General features: G+C 37.8%; 1 protein-coding gene across 14 annotated transcripts in view; it reads left to right on the top strand.

The window, feature by feature from the left end:
• Window positions 1-27979, top strand: part of FRY (FRY microtubule binding protein) — a 227915-nt gene that overhangs the window by 90816 nt on the left and 109120 nt on the right. For 12 of the 14 annotated variants that reach the window (XM_039718372.1, XM_039718370.1, XM_039718373.1 and 9 more), the window contains 2 exons: window positions 6267-6466; window positions 22265-22318. In XM_039718372.1, the coding sequence (XP_039574306.1) occupies window positions 6347-6466; window positions 22265-22318 (174 nt within the window). In that variant the 5' untranslated portion in view covers window positions 6267-6346. Of the gene's footprint in view, window positions 1-1166; window positions 1449-6266; window positions 6467-22264; window positions 22319-27979 lie in introns of those variants that run through there. The other 2 variants (XM_039718364.1, XM_039718374.1) reach the window with 2 other exon arrangements.

Raw genomic sequence — 27979 nt, 5'->3', positions numbered from 1 at the left:
TCTGGGGACGGTGACTCCACCACCTCCCTGGGCCAACAATTCCACTGTCACTCAGTTGCCCAGTCTCTGTTTCGGTGAAGAATTTCTTTTTAACATCCAACCTATATTCCCCTTGGCACAGCTTCAGACTGTGTCCTCTCATTCTGTCAGTCGTTGTCTGGGAGAATAGACACAACCCCCAGCTGACTACAGCCACCTTCCAGCTGTAGAGTGATAAGGTCACCCCTGAGTCTCCTTTTCTCCAGGCTAAACACCCCCAGCTCCCTCAGTCATTCCTCACAGGGCTTGTGTTCCAAGCCCCTCACCAGCCTTGTTGTCCTTCTCTGGACATCTTCAAGAATCTCAACGTCCTTCAACTTCAACTGAGGGGCCCAGAACTGAACACATGCAAATTAATTCTGAAAATAATGCTTACATTAAAATCATGCTATTAATGCTATTAGTGCATCTTAATAATACGCTGGAATAACATTTTCCTTGGGAATCTTACCATTTATTTCACCACTTTAAAAATGGATCTGCTAGACCTTTAGTTTATTGCTTTCAGCAAAAGTTTCCTTTTTTTTATTCTCTGTCTATCAAGATTGAATTAATTTGGAATGTTCTCCTTCAAAAGCTGAAAAAGAAGCCTTTTGTGGCACATTGACCATATCCTTGTAAATTAAATTCTTCATGCTTTATTTAATAATTTGTTTTCTTTTTAATATTATAATTGCTGTTTTAAAATCAAGCAAATTTTCTCAAGAGTTACTGCAGCAGATGTACAGTTATTCTAAAGGATATGTGGTTTCTCACTGATTCTTGGCATGGGAAAAGAAGAGATACTGGGTTGGCTTTATCGAAAGGAATTCAGACTGTATGTACTTTTGGCCAAAAGACTTTAGTTACAAAACAAAACCCATCCTGTGTTGTCACTGTGCTTTGCATTTCTATACTAATTGCTTTCAGCTTGGATTGTATGATAATACATGTGTTTGATATGTGTGGTTTGTTTTTGTCGAACTCCATTATCCTGTCTCATGTTCTTGGAGTGCCTGAAGTAGTTTCACTAATCTGTCAGCATAGTATGTACTTGTGGATAAATATAGACATGCAGCCACTCTGTGAGTGGTCATCATCATATGCTGAAGCTAAAAATTACCCCTTTGGTTATGGAAAGGCTGAGCTGATCTGCAGGCCTGCTCTAGCTCAGACATTGCAGGTCTTCGGCATTTGTCTATTGAGAAACAATACCAAGAAACTGAAGGAAATGCCTTCCTCACAAGCAGTGAGGAAGTGTGAAACAGGATTATGAAACAATTAATTTATTTTTCTATTTTAGTTAGAAAAGGATTCTAACTTTTCTAACTGAAAGAGCGGAACATTTCAGGTATTCACAGGCTCATGGATATTACAGTAGCATGTTGGAGAAAATCCAGCGTGATCGGCTTTATAAAGGGGCTCGGTAGGTATGAAAATAATGCAAGTTGATGTTTGCGTTTGTCTTATTAGTTTGTTCATTGTTGCTGAAGTGTAAATTTGACACAGTTTACTAAAAAAATGCAACCTCTACTTTTCTGTTTAAAGATACTGAAAATTCAGTAACTGCATGGCTGAAGTTATATCCAGTGTAGCACACATTCTTGGCTTGTGCATTATAATCGTTCAGTTGTTTTGATTCCTCTTACAGCTCTAAGAAAAATAGTGCAGATCATAGCAGGGACTCTCTTATGATAATTTAATTTGGTATTTATCCCCAGTATCAGCTTTTCACCGTTGCACTAAAACTACTGTGCTTTTTTGCAGCTGTTTTTCTGATCAGGGAAATGATCAATACATGGAAAAATCTAGCAGTGATTTTATGTCAGGAGGCCCTTCTGTGGCAGTAGTACATGGTTGTGATGACAACCATGTGTGATATTTCACTAATATTTCCATATTTATTCCTTGTCTTTAATTTTTAAAAAATACATAAAATTGAGAAAATAATGAGTATAACCTGTCCTAAATGAAAATAGGATAAGAGTATAATTTGAAATACAGCTTATTTAGTAGAAAAATAAGAGACCGTGTTGGAAACAAGAATAGGTGCTTCAGACAGAATTACATCTCCAAATGGTACAGACGGTTTATAGTTGATCTAGCATGTTTAAACTTTGTTACAGATTTTCATAGGATAGGAGCTTTAAATATGTATACAACTTCCTAAACTTGATCTGTAGATTCTCTGCTATTGCAGAGTCCTTGGGCATCAGGGTTACCATGGTCTCCTCCATGTGCATCACCATTCATTCTCCTGGGGAATGAGCTACTTTTGTCTGGGTTAAGGGTTTAGCTTGAGTGGTGACCAACACCCTAAAATACATAGACATTCAAACTAAATGCTTCTGTGGTCTGTTCTGAGACTTCTCTTTGTAGAACATTGATTATTTTGAAATCAGGCAGTAAAAACTAAATTTGTTAAGGAAATCAGTATCTCAAATTGAGTGTAACTCCTTCCTTCCACCCACCTCCCTCCATGTTTCTTCAGCATGAACCCACACAAACTATACATGATGATTTCTTGTGTTAAAATTATGCATTTTATTTAATGGAGCATTTTCACTGGGGAAGCAGTATTTCACTGGGGTAGATGGTGAAACTGAGCCCATCCTTTTTACTGCTGCTTCTAAGGCTCACATTATAATGTGTCAACATAAAGGAACCAACCAGTAATGCAGCTACTTATTAAATTTTGAGTCCTTGATTTACAATTTTATGTCTCAGACTTTCTTTAGTGAGTTTTATAGGGCTCTCAGTCTAGGCATAAAAGCTATATTCTGTTAAAGCTCATACAGTATCAGTATAGATATCAGTGATAGTCTTGTCACTGGGCCAGGCTTTTTCAATGCAAATATCAAGCATATGCAAATGCTGAAGATAATGAAACTGAAAAGATGCTTTAAAAATCCAAACCTATATATAATAGTTCATGACCAACTCATGATCAACTCCAGACCCTCAGAATGTTGGCAATGTTAGCTTTCACACTAAAGATGCTTAAATGGAGTTAACAGCTACAAAATGGCCTTTTAAAAACTTGAACTAAATCAATGTCATATGTCAGTCATTTCTCCAACTGCTGTAATTGCTGTAGTAATGATAGATGTTAACTCCCAGGATGTGCTTTTTCTGTATTTGGGGAAAGGCTTTGTGAAGTTCTTTATTTCTGAGAAAAGCTAGAATAAAAATTCTTGGTGCACTGGCAAATCTCACAGATAATTGCATTCCTCTATTATAGTGTGTAAATAAGTGATTTTTCGGTTAGATGTCTGGGAAAAAAAATTAAATCCGCCTGTGTCACAAACCTAACTGAATCATTGTTAAAAGGCTTCCTACTAACAATGACTATGTGGATTTAAATTCCAGTCTCAGAATCCTGGCTGGATGCTGCGATGGTTGAAGATTAGGGTGGCAGCTCGCAGGTAGCATGGCTGAGGTTTGGCCGGGAGCGTGCCTGCTCTCACACACCGCCTGCCTATGCCCCCGGTGTTCTGAGCTTAGTAGCCAGCTTTGAAGCAGAATTGCCGAGGAACAGAAGGCGAGTTTGTGTTCGATTAGATTCCTCCGAGAGGCGGCCTGGGCTGGCTGCCGGGCCCCAGCCCGGGTGTTGTGCTTGGCAGGGGCCGCGCTGGCGAGCAGCCCGCCCGCCCGGGCACAGCGCTCAGCAGCGGGCTGGGAGCGGCTGGGGCTGCCAGGGACGGGGCTTGCGCGCCACTAAGGACACAGATCCTCAGGAAAATTGGTTTCGCTGCTCACCAAAGAATTCTCCTGACTGAGCACTTGGAGATCGAGCTGATTTCATGGGTAGATGTGAGCCGGTCGAAACCGCACATTTGGCAAATATATTCCTAATTGTAAAAATGTTGTCTGACTCCATCCTTAAGCTATTTGTGGAGAGATTTCCATTGCCTAGTGTATTTGATAGTCCATATAAATTTGCATCTGATCCTTTGCATCCCACTGTCTTCATGTTTGAGTTTTAAGAGAGCCTAGGTGATGACAGAAGAGCAGTAGTGCTTATGCTCTTCTCTGGTGGCTTTTTTCAGTACTTTGAAGTAGATTATTATTGAGAACAACAGTATATTTTTAGAACAAGTTTTGTGTAGTATAAATGTAGGAGTTTTATGCACTTTGTTTTTTGCAAAGAGTCATAATGCCAGGAAGATTCTATGATAATGCTTTTGCCCTCAAAATTCAAGTGAAACATTGCAGGAAACAAATCTAGCAGGAAACATCTGTCACAGTGGGAGAAGTGCTGCTGCTGTGCTGAAGAGTGATGCTGTTCCTCATCAGTGAGGAGTTCTTTTCAAAGAAAAGTGTAGATGTTACACTGGAAGAATAATAGCTACATGAACAGAAGCTTTTCTGTCTTCTATTATAGTCATATAGGAACTTCTAAACTGATTTTGCTAAGGGAAAACATGTTCTCTTTTTTCTAGTGGAGACTTTTTTTTTTCAGTGTGTAATGTTGAGTTCTTATTTAAAAACTCTGAAACCATAAAGTTTATTCTTTTAATTTTTTTTTTCATTTTTGTTCAACAGTGGAATGTTAAAGTCCATAGGAAAAGCCAAAAATCTAATTTTTTGTTAAAACAGTCATATGCCCCTAATAATTACAATTAATTTCAGTAACGCAATTCTGTATCTCAAAGGAAAAGTGATACTAAAGGTATTAGATGTGAGGCAATCATCATTGTAGTTCATTCTTCTTTCTCTCTTTCATTCTTTGCAACTTGGATGCAAATGTAACACTCTGGAGTGCAGTGCTATGGGGTAGTGCTGCAATGGTTTTAGTTCACAATATTTCCATGGTTTGTATTACCTTAAAGCACCTCTGTCCCAGTCACCAGTCGCGCTCGTGGGCATTGCGACACTTCTATTACATTGAGTGGAAAATGGCTGGTCTGGCCAGCGCTACTTAATTTGCTGCTTTTAAAGTGCCTGGCAAAACAGAGAGAGGGTGCTACCAGCATCTGCCTGAGCACCAAGCATGACTTTTATTGCCAGTACGAGCTGAGCCCTGAGGATTTTGGGTTGTAAATTTTATGTGTAAAATGGTAACATTTGCAGTGTTTCCATTTATTTTTCCTTCATTCACAGAAAAACAGCAAGTAGAGCTCAGTCTAGTATACAATATCTTGATACTCATTATGGGGAATTCAGTCACAGGATAATTTAGGTTGGAAGGTATCCCTGGTGGATGATTAGTCCTACCCCAGCTTGCTCACCACCTAGGGAAGATTTCTCAGGACCTTGTCTGGTCAACTTTCAAGTGTCTCCAGAAGTGGAGTTTCTGCTGTATCTCTGGACAACATGTATCGGTGTTTGATCACTGCCTCACAATAGAAATTATTTCCATACATCTAATAGAAATTTCTCACATTCAGACTAGTGTCTGTTGCCTCTTGTCCCATCATCCTCAGTTCAAAGAAGAATCTAGTTCCTTGGCATCTTTGCTATATTCCCATTAGGTAGCTAAAGAGTGCACTAAAATTCTCTTCTCCAGGTTGAATTGGTCCAGTCTCAGCCTTTACTAACCTTGTAAGCCCCTGACCATCTTTGTGGTCCTCTCTTGGCCTTGCTTCAGAATAGCAATGTCATTCTTGTATGGGAGAGCACAAAACGGAACAAAATACATCAGGTGTAATCTCAGAAGTACCAGATGGAACTGTAGGGTTTGGTACTTTCAGGAAAGCTAATGCATAATACTTTTTGGCCGTGGAAAACATTCCATGTCTGACTCTTCATGTAAGATTTGTACTGGTAACATGTATGTCGTTCTTGATTCTCTATAGATTACAGGAGAATAAGACCCTTTACAACTCACCATAGTCAAAAGACCAGACTCCTCACTTCTTCAAGGCAAGGCCAATTTGAGTAAAATAAATTTTTGTTACTTGACAATTGAGTTACAGGTTTGACTTGCATGCAAAAGATAAAAAAATGAGGATGTTTTTCACTTAGGTGTCAGCAAGTCTTACCATGTGAAAAAAAAAGATGATTGAGTATGCACTGCATAGTAAACACCACTCAATTTTAATATAAAAGATTTTGTCTTTGATTTCTTCTTACAGTTTGATAATGTATATATTACCTATGGTACTGTGGAATATTGATGTGCTGTGTATTTCTTTGATTAGCAGCTAGTCTCCAGTTTTGACAGTGTAGTGAGCTGTTGAGGTGCTCTGTGGCAGCTAAACCATGTTGAATTACGCAGAAGTAAATGCGTCTTTTCTACATTTCAGCTTCTCCAGTTGGTAACGGATATATCAAGCCACCTGTCCCTCCTGTTTCTGGTACACAGAGAGAAAGAGGACCCCCAGCCATGCTGCCCATCAGCATTGACCCGGACAGCAAACCCGGCGAATATGTCCTGAAGAGCTTGTTTGTTAACTTCACTACCCTGGCTGAACGCAAGATTCGCATCATCATGGCAGAACCTCTTGTGAGTAAAAAGAAACTCCATGTGTATCTATATTCTGTGCTTTGAATTTGTTTTAAAAGTAGGCTTGCTTGCTGTGCAATGAAGAATATTTTGCTTGTAATCTGCGTTGGAGTTTGATAGTGTTTCCCAAACTGTAAGATCTGCTGCTATGGCAGTTAGAATGTTGTGGGAGAGGGCAGAGGTATGCAAGATATGCCACAGGGGTGACATGAAAAGGAATTAATATTTAATTTCTGTTTGCAATGTGGGCACATGCTAATGGGATTGTGAGGCAGAAGGGGTGTCAGCCAGTGTAGATTTCACAGCTGGGAGAGCAGTCACTCAAGTCAAAATAGATTAGAAAATGCTGAAATGTGAAAAAAGCAGTATTTCTGACCATTACAGGTTTTCAGCTGAAACGTGAAAATGACTATCACTTTTACTTCTGACAGTAGTAGATTTCATAATCTAGCAGAGGACTATAGCACCTATTTTCCAGATGTGAAAAAGCATGCAGCACTTGAGGAAGGAGTTACATTACAAGGTCTTGCACAGTGAGAGAGCCATTGTTACTTGTGTTTTTAGGCAAATTTAACACGCAAGTATGTGTGTTACAATTTGTCTTATGTAACTGAACTTCTCATTTATCTTGAGATTACATTTTATATAAATTCTTGCTATTTTGATTAAGGAAGAATATTTCTATAACTTACATTTTAGTTCTGATGAGGTAAAAAAATGCCAAGGCCTAAAAATAACCAGAAATCTCTACTTCTGTACTATAAGGGAATTTTAATAAAATCTTAGAATGTTTTTGTTATAAAGTCCAATATTGAATACTTAGTTCAGTTCCCCATTTTCGGGATATTTTGAAGGGCAAAATTGAAATTGTCTTTATTCTCATGGCATCTGTTTAGCTTTGATTTAGATTCAGAAGCATTTTGCTTGGAAAATTTTACCAGGCATTCTTCTGAAGCGTTAGCTAGATGCAAGATGACAGAGCTATCTTATGTAATTTGGAAATAACACCAGAAAAAGCTTACAGTAAAGAATATTATGACAAAAATCCTTTTTTTTTTCTTCTTTGATGTGTTCCCTCCAAATCACAAAAACTAGAATAAACTGACAGTCATAGTGTAGTTCCTTTTAAAAAATAAAATACCAGCAGCTATTTATTACCATCCAGTCTTCATGTAATGCCCAGAGAACATCTTTAAAATTAAAAAAAAAAAGTGTATAAAGTTACTTGACAAGATTAGGAAAGCGGCAAGAAGACCAGTACCGAGGACATAATTTCCTTGCAGCACCTTTGTTACTCTTAAACATGAACCTCTGCATTTTCATGTAAGATTTCAGGCATGGATTTATTCCCTTTTCACCTTGTGCTAAGATGATTTTGAGTTGCTGTGTGGTAATGTGTTGTTTTTTTCACTTTGAGAAACTATTATTATCTGAATGTTGATCTTATTCTAGAGGTTATTCAATGGAATTTTATTTGGTAAATTCAATGTAGAATGTAGAAATATTACAAGAGACTGTAATGTCACCTTCTTGTCATCATTTTCAGAATGTATTTTTTACAGGGGTCTGACCATGAGACACTAACAATAATTCAATTACATACTCACATCTCATTAGTACTAATAAAACTTATAAGCCATGGCATGCTGCTGTTTGAGGCTGGCTGTAACCAATGAGTTAGCAGGATTCTGTAGACATTCAGTCAAAATGATCTTGAAATAATTAGGTTGTAATGAAAGAAGTGACAAGGGAAAATGGCAAAAATTATTCTTGAATAACAGCTAAGAATATAAGTCTACCCTTTTGGTGAGTGGCTGCTGGATGTTTAGCAGCTTTGTTCCCACATTTTAATCTACTGATTAGAATTGTGACCAGGAGGTCCTAGGGATTTGGGAGACAAAGTTTATAAATTGATGGTGAAAAGCTACCTTTTGGCCTTTTTTCACAATAGGTAGTCAGATGGTGAACGCTTTGAAGTTTATGTTCTAATTAAACTCAAGTATACTTCAAAGGAAGTCAAACATCCACAGTGCTCAACACTGAGATATTTCTAGTTTGATTTCTCCAAGTCATTACAAGATATGACAGTTTAATTTTATAATGAGTGATGAATACTTAGGATATCTTCTAGAGAAGATAAAATGATCTGTTTATAATATTGTTGCCTTTTCATCTCTTTTATCACGAAGTCTAGCTCACACTGAAGCTCTGAAGTTACTATGGTTAAATTAAATATTTACTGATACCTTTTTTACCTGGATCATTCTTTTGATACACATATTCTGCCTGCTTATACTTTCTGATTATCATTACTGTTGGTTTTATGAATTTTTCTCTCAGTTTATTTGGGTTCCATGTGATATATTAATCTCTTTCTTTTGTGGTGCACACAGAGCTGAAGTGTAAATTACAGTGTTCTGACAACTGTGTTGGAAAACCATGTTTGTGTCACACCATGAGTTGCAGATGCTAGAAAGGCACTAGAAAGCTTTGCCATTTTCTAGGGTGTCAGTGAAGGGGACAGCAAACCCCACCCCTTCCTGCAGCCCCATGAAGTCTCATCTGGAATAGCAATATTCCAATGGGAGAGAAAGCGGAGGACAATGTCACCCACTCATCCTGCTGCCTTGGCTGGCAACTGAGTATCATTTGACATTTTGGTTACTGGATCTGGCAGTGATCATCTTAAAAAACACACTCCCCAGTTAATTTCTTTTCTAGACATGAATATAACTATCAACTATCCACTGCTAAGTCTTTAACAAGTTAAAATGCAAAACTTTTGTTTCCAGATTTGACATTTTTTAACTTTGTCTGCAGAATATTTTATTCAAAATTTCAGGTCAATTTTCCCCCTTTTTAGGAACTGTGATATTTAAAAAAAAACCAATTCAGTAATTACATGTTCACAATCATGTGGCTAACTGCTGTACCCAGATTGTCAAGTTATATTATTTCAAATTAAAAGTATTTGACAGCAGACTTGATTAAAGTGGATTGTCCAGGTCATAAAATTAAATTCCCATAAGTGAAATGTAAATAATTTTTTTTCTTGATAATCTTTAATAATTTCCTAGTTCTTTTCTGTAGATAATTTTTCTTATTTTTGACAAATAGTAAGATTTTATTCCGCAGACCTTTTTCACAGCTGATATAATGCATATTTAATTTGTATCAATTTTTATTCTAAATCTTCTCTGCATTGCTTCACTTATAAACAAAATCTGATATTTTATTACTGCTGATTTTTTTCAAGCAGTGGTGACCTTGAAATGAAGCTAGAAAGAGGAAGCCAGGGAAGTATTCTTGCCAGTTCAAATGAAAGAATATGTATCATAGCTCTGTAAGGAGAAAACCCAGAAAACAGTTTCCTTTTTCAGGACTGTTGATTATCATTTTGGGTAATAATTCATCCTGTGCATACAGAGCAGGCTAATCTTTAAATACGGCTTTCAGCAGTACTTACACACAGCTGTAGACATTGATAAAACATAGTGAGCTACAGGCATTGGCAGTTGTTAATGGTTAATTTAGCTGTTGGTAAACTTTCATTATGCTTTTCTCCTGCAAGCATCTTCTTTTACTGAGCTTGTCTAAATTCAGGATCTCTCTGAATACTGAATTCAAGAACAGAATTTATTCATTATAGGATTGGGACTATAAACATATTCATGTATTCTGCATGTAATTTAGGCAGGTTTCATCTCACTGTTAGGAAAAACCCTGAATGGAGTGATGTGGTTGATACTAGTGTCTTTATTACTTCCATTTCCTTAGAAGCTTGAAGACATTAAAATAGAGATCTATTTCATGACAGGGCTGGTGATAATAACCTAGCAGATAGTTCAGAAGACTTTGAACAAAATGAAAGAATAATGCAAATTACAGAGACTGACCAACCAATACGTATAATGGGACTCATTTCTGATTAGCTTCAGTTTAGGCTTCACTTTCTCTAGGCAGGAGAAGAATATGCTAAGAACAGACTTGGGAGAAAAGGAAGTAGGTTTTTTGTTTCCTGAGGACTGGGCTGTGATAACTAGTAAGATTTATCTAGGCTATGATAATACCAAGCAGTTTTATCCCACAGCTGTAATGTAGAATTTTCTGGTTTACATGGACTAAAGCTCCAGTTGCATCACGCCAGGTGACAACTCCTTGGTTGTCACCTGTAATGAGACACATTACCACTACACGTATTTTACATTTGAAGTCCTCATTAATAGTTTGGCATGTACAAGGACTTTGTACCCCTGTTTGTTCACAGTAGTTACTGTAAATAACAAGTAATTTTCTGGAAAAGAGGAAAGGCATGCTGCCTTGCTCTGTTCTAGCTTTTCACTCAATATATGTATGTCCAGACAAATTGACAATTGCACAACTTTATTTGTGTAATTTTATGTAAATATATATTGAAAATTCTGTTCTCTTTTCTCATACAAAACCTATCTCATTAGGACCTTTCCTTTATAAATGCTACAAGCATGCTGCCTACCCATTGTCATCTGTCCCTATCCACCTCTGTGTCATTGAAGGATTATGCCATTGATCATTAATCTAATTCTTTTATTCCATGAGTGTTTGTGGTAGTCAAAATTTTGTAAAGCATGTGGGAATCAACTCCAGCTCTAAGGACCTCCTAATTCATAATACCATACCTCAGTGTCTCATAATTCTTTATTTCTACTGTATTATTTATTTAGCATTTAAATTACAGAAACAAGTATTATTATAGTAGGTTTTTGCAACAAATAATGTGTAGGTCATTAAGAATAATTATTCTTAATTATTCTGTCAAGAATTGTCTCTGAAGTAGTTAAGATGCTTCTTTATGAAATTCTGCCTCACTTTATTATACTGTTCTCTCACCTCCTCCTAAGAAAGTGGAAGCATCTGCACAACATATTACTTTAGGTAGTCAATATGTAACCTGAACATGTATGATCCTTTCATTGTATGGAGCCCCATGGATCTGTTACAGAGGATGTGTTAATTGAATGTGCAAATCTATGTCAGTCAGTCATAGGACAGTCTGGAGGACTGAGAACAGTCATTCCCCTCAGGAGAGGGTCTGTCTCCTAGTCCTCCCAGAAAGTGACAGCTCAGCAGAGTTCCTTTCCTGCAAGTCATTGACTGGATCCTGGGTCAACATTTTGGACTAGTAGTTGGTCTCAGGATTTTGTTCAACTTCTAGCCATACCTAAGGACTTCTCATTGCCCAGAGAAGCTTTAAGTGCCCAATCCCTGGAAGTATTCAAGACCAGAATAGAGCAATTTGGTTTAGTGGAAGGTGCCCCTGCCCATGCCAGGAGGGTTAGAGTCTGATGAGCTTTAAGGTCCTTCCAGTCCGAACCACTCCATGATTCTATGATTCTGAGTTTAATTTCTGTGTGGACTGTCTCTTCAGTTCTGTTTCCTTTTTCTCATACTTTCCAGCAGCTAACTGCTTTGTTTCAAGAAATCAATTAAGCCGAACAATGGTTCAGTCATCACTCTTCCCTCCTTCACTAATCAGCTTTCCTTGGGAGTTCACTGGCTTTCCAGTTATAGTCCAGTCCACCAGTGATAAAGCCCAAGCTGGGGCAGATCAGTGTACTCTTTTTTCCAGCAGAAGGAAAGGCAGCTAAGCCTGGGAGATCTCTTCCATGAAATAAGCAAGTTCTAGTCAGGAGCTCAAAGGATGTGAAAGCAGAAAATCACAGGAAAGATTGGCCTTTTGTACAAAAGATGGAAAGCAATCAAATATAACAAAGTCCAATGGCATAAAGATCCTTCACTTCCCCTTCCAGTTACCACTTCAGATATAATATCTTCCTCCACTTATCTCAGTATGTATCTTAGGTTGAGACCTGTAACAGAAGTCAGGCACTGAACAGTATAGAGCTAGTGTGGGTAATCTTGAACCTCAGGGCAATTATGTTCCAGAAAGACCTGGAAAGGTTTATGTGATTGAAGCAATGATCATAGATCAGCTATCTTCTGTGTAGTTCAGGGGGACATATTGCAGAGTTGAAACACAGAAGTTGAGGGAAAAGAGTACGAAGGATGCAGCTGGGAAAAAAAGAGCAAGAGGAAGAGACAAATGAAGGGTTTCAGAAATAATCATAGGAAGTGCAGGAGAGCAGAGAGAGCATCCAGTATGGTCTGATTCCAACATCCATATGAGACAGAGGGGAAAACTTTATGCCATTTAGCAAAGCAAGAAGGAAACAGACATGTTTTTGCATAGATGTTGTCATCGTCATTTGCACTTAGATACAGGTCCATAGAACACTCACACATTTCAGAGTCAGATGGTGTCAGTGGGCACTTTCTCAGTGCTCTTGGGGTTTCCATGGCTGAGTGTGCATGCAGAATGCTGTTTGGGACATCGTTAGAGCTCATTCAAATGGCAAGGCTCTGCAGGATGCCCGCTGTCCCTCATTACTACATAGATACAGTGGGAGGATGGTCAGTGGCACATATGATGGTTCAAATTTCTGGGAGAATTTAACAGTGCAATACAGATTAAATCCAAGGTCACTGGGGCTGTCACACTGCATCACATGTTGGCCAGTGCTTGCAAATATAGCAGAGAACCTACCACATGCCCTTAATCACATTATTGTGTCATTTAAGGATATCGGTTATTACCACTTTCCATAAAATGGAAATCCTACTACAGTTATTTCAGGCCAATCTTATCTCTGAAGTCTGTCATAATGAAGGGTGGAAGAAAATCAAGTGTACACTTTGGTAGCATTGTTGGTAGATAAGTAGCAATTCAGTAAAGGCGTATCTTCCCATAGCTTCACAGCAGCTTCATCCTTTGCATGCTTTCGGAGTCACATTTGAACTCAATGAGGTATTGCTTAATTTATGTGCTCTTTTCTGGGCCTGAATCTGGCATGGCACAGTTTATACATCAGACAGCTTGATTATACCATATTTGACCCTGCATATCTGGTGGCATGACAAATATGAGAAAACTTGAAATACATGTAACTACCTTCCCAAATTGGACATCCACCCAATAAGGTCTTGTTTTACTAGCTGAGCATGCAATGTGTGTGGAAGCTATGGCTTTTAGGGCCAACATACTTGTAGCAAAAGAACAATGAAGGTTTACATTAGCTCATTAGCTCTGCAAGGGCATCTGGCATCCTCCTTCAAAGTCTGTCAAATCAGTACCAGTAACCGGTAGGAAAAGGCTTCAGATCAAATCATCTTGGGACGATATGGTCCCAAGATGGGACCATATCGTCCCATATGGTATAGTTGCAGCCTTTCATATGGTATAGCAGTAACCGGTAGGAAAAGGCTTCAGATCAAATCATCTTGGGACACCTTTCATATGGTATAGTTGCAGCCTTTGAAATAAACACAAAGCCAAGAAAGCTCCAAGTAACAGAATTTTAAAGAAAACTACTGGCAGTACTTCTCAAGTTCACTTTAAAAATACATCCTCATCTCTTTTTCTGTTCTGTGAAAACACTTGTACAGTTGGTGACAATAAGTATCTACCTGATGTTAAAGCAGTAGTGGGCATCAGACAGCAGACCATGGCCAGGGTCATTTGCTGTCCTTTATTTCCCCTGGCTCTCTGGGTCTTGAGAGAATGTGGTTCCTGTTTGCAGAGATCTCTGCTGTGCCTGGAGCAGCCCTGCAATTACAAGCCTAAATTTATTCAAATCAACTGATAAGGGCTTCCTATAGGCTTTATTAAATTAGGTCATATTATTCTGAGTGGGTAACCAGTGGTCAGGGCCCTAAGGGCACTAATAAGCCTTAATGGCCTCCTCTGAGTTTCTCTCACACCTGCCCACAGGCCAAGACCCATTCCGAGGTTTTGGAGCCATTAGTCCCTGCCACAACAGCCACAACAGTCTCCTGCTCCCCCAGCCCTGTCCCCTCCCTGTCAGGGGCCTTGCTGAGCCAGGTCACATAGCTGAAAACCCTTAATAAACCTTTCTAAGCCTTAATAAACAGTTGAAACAATACCTTGAATACCAGTTCCGTGCAAAGGTCTTAAGATAGACTTGGAAGTTTCAATAAACATCATCTATTGTTCTTATTGTTACATGGAAAGCACTGCATCAAGCATTTTTTTAGAGCACCATGCTTATTCCAGTCCAATAGGCTCATAGATGGAATGTCTTGGACTCTCATACTGCATCCTATAACACCACTCTTGACTGAGGCCTTATACATTCCCTACCCTAGCAAATAAGGTTCCAAACAAAATTTTTCTTTTTGTATTGGAATTTTTTAGGTTAGAATCACACAAGGCTCTGATGGAATTATGGTGTCAACATTAAGTGCCCACACTTTGTCTCCACGGGTCTTTTTAAATTGATCAGACTAACATGTTGTAAAATCTACCTCTTTCTGTAGCTGATGGAATTATGGTGTCAACATTAAGTGCCCACACTTTGTCTCCACATGGTCTTTTTAAATTGATCAGACAAACATGTTGTAAAATCTACTTCTTTCTGTAAAATCTACCTCTAAAATCTACCTTTTCTACCTCTTTCTGTATACTGTAGTATTGCAATAAATAAAACCACAAGGGATAGTGTTGAAATGCTAACCAGGAGAATGCTAATAGACAGAGGATTTTGATGTGTTCATTAAGTTACAATTTTGAAAAGGCATTCCTATTAAAACAAGCTCTGAAAACAAACAGCCAAGAAAATTTCCTTTCTCACTTTTGCTAAAGTGTACCTCAAATCTCAGTAAAGTTATCCTTAGTACTCTTTTCATCTTACAGGTTTCACAAAAGCATGTATTTGAAATATTTCTTTAAGGTTTCACAACAGCATGTCTTTTAAATATTTCTTTCAGAGCTGGTCTACTAGCAGTTATCAGCTTTTTTGGGCTTAAAATATGTAAAAAAGTGAAAGTAAATATGTAAAAAAATAAAAAAAAATTTTACTTCCTGCCTGTGATAAAGTGTCTTACTTTGCAATGGGAAATAAAAATGCTGAGAGTAGTAGGTTTGTTGTATAGATTTGTTGGTGATTTTTTTTTTTTGTTTGGGTTGTTTTTTGGGGTTGTTTTATTTGTTTGTTGGGGTTTTTTGCTTGGTTTGGTTTGGTTTCGTTTTCTGGGAGATTTTTTGCTGTTACCTGTATATCTGTAACAGCATTTAACTTTTGTGTAAAGTTTGCAACTGTTTATTGTCAACACTGAGTTGAGGGAATATTTGGTAATTTTTATACTGTTCAGATAAGAATGGTAGAGTTCTTCAGTTGCTTGCTAAAGGCTAGTGAAAGAAAATAGGTTTTGTTTGTTGGGAGTTGCTTTTTATTTTTACATTCTGTGTTATCTTGGGAAAGTAGCAGTGCTAATTTTTGTACTTTGCATCAAATAGCAATCTCTAGTTCAGTGGGTTTGCTTCTTTATTCAAGATGCTTGAAATTTACTTCTGTAGAGTATCATTTATGAAAATCAATTTGGTATTTTTTAACCTGTATGGCCTTTTTTTTCTGGCATATTAGTTACTTCAGACTAAACATTCACATGACCAAAATTTGTGTGTCCATGCTTTAGTTTTCTTGGTAGACAGCCTAGGTAAAAGATGCCTTTTGCAGAGAATGTGGTAATCAGACAAAAATTAGCCTGCAATACCTGATGTGATGACATAGTCTATCATCAAATGAGAACAGTGCATGACTATGCCAAAGAGTCAAAGCCAGGGAGTGAAAACCTGTATTTGAAGCTGAACTGATGTTTTCCTGAATTTTTATATTCAGCAGTACAGGCACATCCTTTTCCACATGAGCAAAACAGAAGAGCTATTACAAAAAAACCCCAAAGCAATTACATGAAGAAAGAATAGGCTCAGTAATACTGAGCTTGTCTTTTAAACATACACCTTTCATTATTTTTGTGCTGTAATGACTGTAATGACAAGTAGGTTTTTGACTTGATCTTGTAAAGTAATTTTTTTTTGAGATGTAGCATATTTTTAAATATATTTCATGGCCACGTGAAATATGCTTATTTCCACCATATGAAGTACCACAATTAGTATTGCTTTTTTACTCAATTTTCAACAGTTAAATGAAGACCATTACAGTTTTGTTAAAATTTTGTGTATCCGTAAATTTGTCTTATGCAAAGTTGTGATGTTTTCTTGAAGCTGTATTATTTTATCTTCTTTATTATGTTTGCCTTTAGAATTTCCAGTTGCTGTATGCTTAGAATTTCAAAGCTTAATGAGGGAAATCTCCTTTATTTTGCTCTCTGTGTACCGTGGTCACTGACAGTTTCTTAAAAGAAGTGTCTAGCAGCTAATTGATGCTAAGAGAAGTCAAAGATTCTGTTGTCATCCCCTGAACAGGCAGTTTATGTGTTTATATATGAGGACCTGCTGATTTGCAAAGAATGGTTAATGAAAACAGGACACTAATTTGCCTGTTTCGTTGAAATTGCAGGTGGGAGACAGTTGGGAGACTATCAGAGTAAATAGATTATCCTTTTTAGTCAAAAAGCTTGGCTCTCTCAGTTGCTTAGGTATAAATTAATTAGACTCCTTGGGGTGGTGGTGAGGCTTCCCAAATAGTAAAAAGATATATAAGTGACCAAAATAACTTCCTGAGAAGTTCAGAGCTATTTTCTATACCAGAGCTCTTTTTTGTGTGGCCACAGACTGTTCCATATCCAATTTTGAAAAGGCCCACCAGAAATAAATACTCACAAGTTCAGCTTCATGGACCTGCTCAGTGCAGGATCAGCACAGATCCATTCTGGGAGGGAGAAAGCAGGAGCACGCAGCTGGAATGGAGGACATGGGTTACCCATCACATGAGTACAGGACTGACAGTGATGCCTTTTCCTGGTTTTGTACGTACAAAATAATCAAGGTGAAAAAAAAAAAAAGGCATGTTTGGGAGCAGACCTTTTCCTACAAACACCAGTTCTCTTTCCTACTGAAAAGTATATAAGACAGAGATGTTCACTTGGGGAAGAGGGGTCTGATGGGCTGATTCATCATAAGAAGAAAGAATCACACTTGGGGATTTTTGGGCTCTTAAGATTGTGCTTACATGTATTTTACATATATTGTAGCTGTAGTGGTTGAATGTGTTCTGTGTCTACTCCTTCCACCCCAGAAGAGCACTCAGTAGAGTGTGTCTGCTTTTTAGTGTGCAGTGCAAAAGTTGAAATTTGTGTAAAAATATCCTTTCACCATGCTTTTAGGAAGAAAAAAAAGGGGTTTTATCTCAATCAGTAACACAGTAGCCTGTCACAGTTCAGTAGGAAAAACAGGCCTAATGGTTGCTGAGATTAGAAATAGCTTTAAGGGGCATTATATGTCATTATAACATGGTGACATAGTGAAGCTTAATAGGCAATACAGCATCCTTTTGTTTTTATGTTTCCCTGAACACTCAGTTCTGTGACAGGTGGCTATTCCTGTGTAAATTTACCCAATTATATTTGTGTAGCAGCCCTGAAAAAGCCTTAATATATTAACCATTAAAAGTCACTGACAGTCTTTGGAGAAATGTTTACTGTGCCTGTGTGAATAGAGAGCTTGGATGATATGTTGTTTTTTAGGTAATTTTTAAATATTATATTTAGTTGATGCATGCAAATATTATAAAATATGCATTTTCCATTTCATATTTAACATATTCTGTTTTTTTGGATTTGATTTATATTTTCCCAAGAGAAATGAGAGAGAGGAAGGAAGTTAAGTTTTAGTTGAGCATTTTGTTTTGTAGGCATTGGTGACACAAAACATTTAGCTGTTTTTATTGAGAAACAATGGTTTCAAATATTAAATTGCCTTTACTACTTATCTCTAACATGTTTATATCATGGGAGTTACCAGCGTGAATAAATACAGAGTATGCAATTGAAGGCAACACTTCAAACAAGTAAAAAGGATGTTTAGTTTAGTGATTAAAAGTTGAAATGTTACTATTGAGAATCCATTCCTTTGAAATTTTCTGGTGGTTTTTGATAGTTTAGTAAGTTATGGCCCTTCCATATTAATCAAAACTTTCTTTATTCATATTTTGTTGTTGTAGGCTTTGGCTCCAAATTCAGACGAGTTATTCATATAAGATTTGGAGGACATTTTTGTAGAATGTAGTATATCGACAGAGACTCAAATAAGTCAGCTTCCTGAGTTGGGTGAGGAAGAAAATGAATTGAAGTAAAATTGTACCATAAGGCTAGAAAACAGTTTTAGGATTTTTTGAAAACTAATTAAGTGTATCTCCAGGTTAAATAGACTACTATAGAATCCATTGCCTAGAGGCAGTTTCATATTATTATTGCATTTTAACCTTTCTTTGCAAGTCCTGAACATGTAGTATGCAGTGAAGACACCTACCATGAGTACAAATCTGTTTTTTATATATCTGCCATAGCAAGTGTTGAAAATACTGCATAAAATGAAATGGTGAGATATGTAAGGATATTAGAACTAAGCAGATAGAATCGGCAAGTAGATGAAAAGAAATTATCTATTGCATAAAGAAAAATTACTGTTTTCAAAGGACACTTGAAGTACCTGCATATAATTGAGTTGCCTTTGAATTTACTCAGTAATGTCTCTCTGACATGGTCAGTTGTTACTCTAATCATGAATATATTCATGTTTTTATGTTTTAGGAGTGCTTAGACAACAAAACCCCAAACACATTTCTATCTGGCCTTTCATCTTCCTTCAGTTCTTTATCTATTCAGCACTCAGCATTAGTAATAAGCAGTAATAATTCTACGCTGAGTTGTCTCAAACCTCCAAACCTCACATACAGTATTATATGGCTGTTGCCATTCGCTGCAGGGGTACAATGAGTGGCTCTGGTGTGGGCACCCCACTCCCAGAACTAGGAGGGTGTGTGCAAAGACTCTTGTCTCCACGGGATCTCTTGTCTTCACGGCACCCCACTCCCAGAACTAGGAGGGTGTGTGCAAAGACTCTTGTCTCCCTCCACGGGATCAGGTTGGGTCCTGACACATTGGCTGCAGGCAGCAGAAGTGGCAGAACTGTCCTTGGAAAGAGTCAAGGAAGAAGCAGCAGCAGCAGCAACCCAAACAGGGGCATGATGAAGAGGCAGAGACAGCTGCAGCAGCTGCTGCCTGGCAAGAGTGTGAGGGGAAGGGAACAGCGGGAACAGCCGTAGGTGCAGGATGGGATGAAGGGAGGAAAAAGGCCTCAACTGAAGCCCTAAACTGGAGACATATAGAAGTTATGGCAGCAGAAGCCTTCCTGGCTTTTGGCCATTCTCCATCCCAGCTGCCTTCTGCTGTGACCAAGGCTGCTGCATGGCCTGTGAACGGCTTCTTTAGGTCAGTGCACCATGGCTGGGGAAGCGCTGATGTAGCACCTGCAGGAGGGTGTGTGATGGATTGTATTGCACTGTCAAATGGAGGCATCTTCTTTAGCTCAGGGGTGCATCCCCTGGGGAATGTCATCATCAGAACCTAAAGTATCTGGGAAGTGTATGTGCTTCCCCATATAGGTTACAGGTGATGAGGACATTTTCAGGATTGCAGTTCCTGGCTGGGGTTCCCTGAGTATGGGTTTTTTTGTTTAATTGCGTTCCCTTTACAGACAGCATGTGATGAGGAATCCCACACCTCATTTCTGCCTGAAACTCTGTTCTCTGAAAGCCAAGTACTGCAGTGTTCGTCATGGAAACACAAAGCTTCTGCATGCTGAAGCCCTTTTAGTTGCAACAGACATTAAAACGTTTCTCTGTGGTAACACAAGTCTTCTGTAACAGAATCAGAAATCTCATTACTAAAAAGACAAATAAAGGGGATGTTGATTTTTTTTTTCCCTAAATGGCAGTAATTCTTAATGTGTTGATTTGTCCAGGACCCATGAAAACTTAAGAATCCTCTTCCTTTCAAATAAGTTGAACACTACTTTTGACAGTTTATCTGCTGTCCTTTTCAGTGAGCAGCAATAGACAAAAGAAGCATTGTCCTCCTGTGAGACACAACTAGGCAGGGTAACACCGACTTACTGATTGAGGAGGAGGACTGTGGGTGGGGTGATATCCTGTATTTTTCTCAGGATTACAAGGTTTTTTCCTGCAGATGTTCATCACCAATAATCTGTCATAAAGTTGTAATTAGTAGCTGTTATGCCCATAATGTAACCTGGAGAAGTCACTTTAGATATTGGAGAAAACAATGAAAAATACTCATGGCTGTTCTGGGTAAATCAGTGACTCAGTAGAAAACATTTTGTTGATTTTTGTTTTTGCTAGGTAGTCAGGGGATACTGCAGTCACCCCACAGTTGGCCTCCTTGCCAGCTGGCATTACAAGTGGATCAGCATAATTAATTTCAAAATCAGTCAGCAGATTATACCAGGCAACATTTGCTTCTGAAAAAAACCATGAAATAATAGAAATCTTTGGTCCAACTCAAGTCTCTCCATTTCCTTATCTCATCAGCTTTACAGATTTCTTTATTTTATTCTAATATCCCCTGGCAGGGATGGTATTTTGCCTGCTACATTAACAGATGCTGATGAGTGTAATAGTTTGTTGAAAGCTGAACACAAAATCTCATTCTGAGCTGGTGGGAGAGTCCCAGTCTTGCAGCTGTAGGAGAAGAAAGAGTCATGATTTATAGAAGAATAAGGCACTGGCACATTGCAGACACCAGAAACAGTAGTGTAATTCACAGCAGAATTGTGATGGTGACAAGTGATGTGTTTTTCAGAATGTCATCTGCCCTCATGTTGTTTATTTTCATTGTGGCGTAGGAGATTCATGTTTTGTATACTGTTGTATGCATCTAGAATATTGGCCTGTGTACTTTCCCATGTCTCAGTACTTCAGCCTGCTTGACAAAGAAGCTATGCAGGTGAATGGGTGTTCACACATGGTTTCTCTGAGTTGGACAGTTCTCCTTGGCTTTTCCAGTTACTCTGAGAATATGACCTGAAAATTTGCTTCTATTCAAAAAATATCTTCTAAAATTCTTTGAGTAATAATTTCCCCCACGATTGTCTTCCTTAAAAATTAACTCTATGGTCTTTGATTCTTCTAAGACCACCTTTCTTTCAGCATGCCCTGCGTGATGCATTATATCTATGGACATGTTTGTATTGCATGTAGTTTATAACAAGAAGGTACATCATGTAACAGAATCACAGAATCACAAGGTTGAAAGAGACCTTCAAGATTATCAAGTCTAACCCATGCCCTAACACCTCAACTAAACCATGGCACCAAGTGCCGTATCCAGTCTTTTTTTAAACACATTCAGGGATGTTGACTCTACCCACGTCCCCGGGCAGACCATTCCAGTAATTTATCATCTTTCCATATAAAATTTTTTCCTAATATCCAACCTGTATTTCCCTTGGTGCAGCTTGAGACTGTGTCCTCTGGTTCTGTCACTGCCTGCTGAAAGAGACCAACCCCCACCTGACTAAAACCACCTTCCAGGAAGTTTTGGAGAGTGATAAGGTCACCTCTGACTCTCCTTTTCTCCTAAATAGAGCCCCTCAGTTATGTATTAGAGGAAACGCTAGGTGCTTTTTAGGATGTTGTAAGGATTTATCATTGGTGTGAGCACAAACTCTGATGTAATGAATGGCCAATCCTTCTCTTTCATGAAAAGACACTAAAATCACTCTAAGACAGACTAAGACAGTCTGTCAGTGTTGACTGATACATATGCAGAGGTCTCCTTTGCATATGCAGCAGCTGTCCTGGTATTTCCAGGATCAGATCAGGAGGCACATTATGTGAGTAAAAAATCTAACAGAAAAATAATAGTAGAATATGATAGTATTGATCTTAAGTAATGCATATTTAATATATTTTCTTTCAGGAGAAGCCACTGACCAAATCTCTGCAACGAGGAGAAGATCCCCAGTTTGATCAAGTAAGACACTTGCAATTACATTATTTCCATTCCTCAGGCTAAAAGAGAAGTGCATTGAAAGGCTTTCTATAGTCCTTTTACTGTTGTTGCATACTGCAAAAGTAAAATTTCTTTTTGTTCTTAGGGTAGAATGATAAGTACTTGCCTAACCATTCTTGGATATAAAGTGGGAGAATTTTTCCTTTGTTTCCAAGGTCAATATTTTGCCATAGAGCTTGTTCCTTTTATAGCGTATTAGGCACATATGTTGTTTCATGTCTGTTTCCCCTGATGGGGATCTTGAAGCAAAATTTGTATCTTTTCAAATTGTGTGGTTTTTGAAACAAATGTGTGGCTCCCAATCTTTCTTTTATGAGGTTTGTTTTATAGTTTTATATGAGGGCCTGTAGAATCATGGTTGTTGCCATCAGTCTCAGCAGTCTGGTTTGCTTCGGTAGCTGTGACTCAGCATGACTTACGTGTGTGTTGCCCTTCAAATAGGCTGAGCCAACCTGTTGTGTTTAAAATTAAGTATAAGTTCAATTGTCAGGATTAATTTTATATACATATTCTTTTCCTTCCTGTGGGAAGAATGTTACACTCAACTGGGAAAGTAAATCAAATTAAGCCATCCAGATGCAAACCTTGTGATACTGTTCCTGCAGTGTATGAAGCAAACTCATAAAGGGTGGCCATGATTTAATTAAATGTTTATGGTTTAGGAAATTTTTGGTTTGGCCCTTTAAAAGGAAGAATTGGAAGACTGATACTTCTCCTAGTAATTGCTAAAATTGTAAAATTGAGTAATTAAGTCAAGATCATTTAATGAGAATAGCAAAAGCTTCCTAGAGTGAAACAACTGTGTGTTTACTGCTATAGCAATTTACTCTGAATGCAGGGAGAAAAAAAAAAAACAAAAAAACCCAAAAAAAACAGATGCGGATCAAACACCAAGGTGAATTTTATTATATATGTCATTCATATATCTTTCTATCCAGATATCTGAAGTCCTAGCAATGTGCAGAGTTGGTAGAAAAGTACAGTGGTGAGATTGACTTAGATGTCTTGTCACTGCTTTCAGGTGCTTGAAATTTTTAAAACAAACTAATTAAGCTGAAGTTTTCAGAATTTGTCAACCTCAGGCCGGGTTGCTGGCAATGTTTCCCTTTGCAGATTTCACATTGTTTTCTACTTAAATAGCATTTTCATTTTGAGATGTTCTGGTGCTCGTGGGATTGATGCAGGCCTGTGATCAGCAGATGGGACCAGAACCTGGCTTAGGAGCCCATTTTCAAGAACATGGTTCATACTTACCAAAATTATTTTAGTTTGGCTAAATCCATACAATCATAGAATAGTTTTAATTGTATTCAGAGAGTTTGCATTCAAAATTTTATAGTGCACAATACAGATTTGATAAAACTGAGCTAGAGACAGGAAGACAAGCAAAAAGTCTTTCTTTACCTGGCATGTTTCACTCACTAGGTTATGGGAGTACATTGCATTATAAGGTGTTTTGCAGATGATAGTATTATAAAATTGTCATGAAAGTATGGATAATAAAATGAAGGTGTGGTCTGCCTGGGAAGTTCTGAAGATCTTGATATGACATGGTATGACAACCCAAGTAAGAAGGCATGTGTTTTAAGTCAAACCACACTTAAACTTTATTTTTGAAGTTAACTCAAGTATTTAAAGCGTTTATGGGATGAGGAAAGACCAGGTTGGTAATCCCTTACTTCCCTTGTCCAATTAGGGTGCAGAAAAGTTTTGTGTTTATTTCTGAAACCCATTAAGTCATTTAGAAAAAAAACCAAAAAATGCCAGCCATGACATTCCTGATATTTTTACTACAGAAATGTAGGGGGGAACGAGGAGAATCCCCACAAACAAACTTCTTCAAGAAGTGCCTAATGTATTTTACTTTCAGTTTTAGGGCATATAAGTGACAGACAGTCAAAGGAATCTAATTTTCTTTCTTTTGACATGATCAAAATTATCTCTATTCAATTTAAGTGAAATTGATAAGTAATGCTGAAGTGAGTAGGTCACTAGTTACTTTAAAGCAACTAATTTACCATTAGAAGACTGAGCTCAGCAAAAGCAGCAAAAATAAGGCATTACCTGATTTAAAACTTGCTTTTTTGCAAGTCAGCTTCAGAGGTGGGAAAAAAAAAACATCCCAAGAAGTAACTTAACAATGAGCAGAATGGCACTTTGGCTACCCAAAGTAATCAGCATCAAGTTTAACACTGAAACCCCCAAACCATTTCAGATGTCTATGAAAGCATTGCTTACCCCTGAATAGTTCTATCTCTGGCTCCCTGAGAACCAGCACTTTTTTCCTGCCCATTCTTAGACCATTTTAGGAGCATTGGTCATGATGGTGGTGATCGATCCAACGTCTGGAAACCTGACTGGGCCAGGGCTGTTTCTCTCCACAAAGGTGTAGTAAGTGTCTCCTCTTAGGCAGACAGCTTGTCTGGCTGCCAATTGCATCACCCTCCTCGAAAAAATAATAGGATCTTGAGTAATGTATGAAATGATGATACTTATCCCGACTTGCCGAATGTCTCACCATTGGCTAACAAACTGCATTCCTTACACTGACTGTGTTGTCCTTTCTAGGTGTGCATGTGTATAAAGAAAATATATGCAGGAAATTATGTAGGTTTTTTTCATAGCATATTTAAAATCATGTTTTGAAAGTCCTTGATTAGATAACTCTAGTTGGCTATTGGCAAAGAGCATTACAGCTCCAGCATTAGCATGCTCTGTGTCCTCAGTTACAGAAATGTTATTAAACATTGTACTCGTGAACTATGACTTAAACTTCCTATTACAGGAAACCATAAAGTTGCAGTACATGAAAAGATCAAAAGCTAGCAAAAACCCATAATTCTCCAAGAGGGTGATCCTCACCTAAGGAAACATTTTTATTACCCTTTTCTCAGCCTCTACTAATGTATCGTTTGTTCTTACCACGGTGTATAAATGTTCCATGAACTGACAACACTGGAGGCCTGGAGGCAGAAGAAGGGCACTGTGTAATCTTGGACTGAGCTGCAGACTGTTTTCCATATAAAAATACAAAATGAATGTAATGTTTTGGCCATGGAAGTGAAAATTTAACAGGAAGGCTTAGTTTTCATATGAAGCTATCTGTCGGAGAAGCCTGTTTCAGCATAAACTGCACAAAAGCTTATTCTTACAGTTTTACTGCTGTCTTCTTTGAAGTGCACTGCATTGGAGACTACAGATTGGAAAGCGAAAACATTTAATCTTTTATATACTTTAAGGAGAGGAAACCAAAAAAAAATTAGCCATGGTAAAAAAAGGAGACTAAAATAAATAATAACAGTAATAAAAAAGTGGAAAATGCAATAAATAAATAAGGCACTAAGCAGCATACTGTGATAAAGTGTCCTTTTTCATAACAGCCTTAACATGATTAATGATGTGCTGATAATTATTTCTATCCAATATTATTTTTAGATGTAGTTAGTGAATACTGATATCATTGTCATTGAAGCAGCACTGCAGCTGGCTGCTTTTGTGTTTTCCCTTTCCCTGAGTTTTACACATTGTCCTTCATCACCAGAAAAAGGCACAAGGTAGGGAAAGTATAAGAAATGGTGGTCATGGGGTCATAAAATAACCTTTGGCTCCTGGTCAGAGATGGGGTTCATTGTGTAAAGCAGTGTGTAAAGAAGTACATCTGAAGGCAAAATTAAAGGTAACACCTTCAGAACTGAATTTGCTGTCCACTAAAAATAAATGGGTTTTCATGTAAACTGTTATGCTGGCAGTAAAATAAGCTATAAACATCCGTAGTGTTTAAGCATACTAGCTGAAATTACCCATCCACAAAATTATGGTACTAAAAAGTTCTGCTTTCTTTTGCCTCACAAAGCCAAGGCCATTAACGAAAACTAGTGAGTTCAATTTGAATAGTTATCAGTTTTAACCATTTCCAGGGAGATTTAACTTCACAGCACGGTCCACAAAAAAGCTTAGAACAAAGATTTGAATGAAATCACAAATGCATTCAGCAGTGTTGATAGCAAGTGTAAAACTTTACTTGTGCTTGTCCATTATTTTGAATCTGCACAACAATTTGAAGATAAAATATGCAGACACTCTGCAGAAAATAAAGTCACAAGAAATAAACCAAGACTGCAAAAATGAAGTGCTACAATTCTGCTTTATTAAAATGGCCATAAAATGCCCATTCAACATATATATTGATACACGTGAAAAAGAATGCAGGGCCAAAAAGTTAATGATACTGTTGGAAATTGGGTGCAGTTTTGAATATATTTGGTGTTAGAGCACATATAAATTCATTAGTGAAATAAAAAAGGTAATCATATCAATTTTCTGTTAGTGGAAACATTTCATATATTTGAATTTTGATAATATATCAAAACTTTTATGAAAGTATATAAATTATAGTGAGCTGTCTGAGCAGAATTTCATTAAATTTACTCTTATATTTTACTCCAAAATAAATATTAAACATTTACATAAAGTATATTTAATGCTCTGTGAACACAGGTTTTGAACAGCTCCCTGCTTGTGCAGCTTTCTTATCCTTAAGCTATACAGTAGGTAGTTCATTTATGATGGAAGAATATGATCATTTGTCCAACAAGGACATATTTGTACATCTGTGCACTCCCTTTCAGGAGCAGCACAGAGCTAGAATTCATCTCACTCCTGGACTTACTTCCAGTAAATGAAAGGGTTGAGTAACCGGCATGCTGGCTAGACTTCCCTCCCTTCCTGTTCCCTGAGAGCCAGGTCTTTTCCCAGTCCACCCTTCCTTCCTGTCTTAAAAGTGCAATGACAGAAAGATTAAAAAAAAAAAAAAAAAGAAAATATAAAAAAGCTATATTGACCTTTTATCCCAAATGAAGACAGACACTGTAAATTCAGCAGAGAAAGTATGGCATGGGAAGATTTAACAGGAATCACTTTGACTTTTTCTGGTGAAATTGTTTAGGTGGGATTTAGAGAACAGCTGTGATAAGTATATCAGCAAACATGAAGAAAGACCTGATTGAAACAACTTTTCATTTATAGCCAGCTACTGCCATTTCTGAAAAGATATTTAGGTCTATTTGAGGACAGACTTTTTAGTATGGACTGTAACATATGACAAAGGCTAAGGGTTTTAAACTAAAAGAGGGTAAATATTTAGTAACTAGAGGAGGATATTTTTTTACTGTGGGGCTGGAGCAGGTTGTCCAGAGAAGCTGTAGATGCCACATCCCTAGATATTCAAAGCCAGCTTGGTTGAGGCTTTGATCAGCCTGGTCTAGTGGAAGGTGTCCCTGCCAATGTTAGGCAGGTTGGAACTAGATGACCTTTAAGGTCCCTTCCAACCCAAACCATTCTGTGATTTTATGATTCTTTTCTGGTCTTCCCTAGGAAACTCATATTCATTGTATTTCATCATTAACAAGCAGTGTTGTGCTAACTTCATGAAAAGTTTTGTAAAAATGGGTGAGAAGTGAATTGGTAGTGTATGGTTTGCCCCGACACCAGGTGATTGATTTTTTCTGAGTATTCATCTGAAGCCTTAACACTAGAAGGCTTTGGTATAATTGAGCCTGAAGTTCTATAGTAATTCTTTATGAAAGGCCTCCTGTCACTGCTGCAAGCAGCTGCTTCATGATG

Source organism: Passer montanus, unplaced genomic scaffold, assembly GCF_014805655.1.
Source record: "Passer montanus isolate IOZ18808 unplaced genomic scaffold, ASM1480565v1 scaffold4, whole genome shotgun sequence".
Classification (NCBI taxonomy): domain Eukaryota; kingdom Metazoa; phylum Chordata; class Aves; order Passeriformes; family Passeridae; genus Passer; species Passer montanus.
Note: the sequence above shows the minus strand (reverse complement) of the source record. Positions and strands in the feature narration are given on the sequence as shown.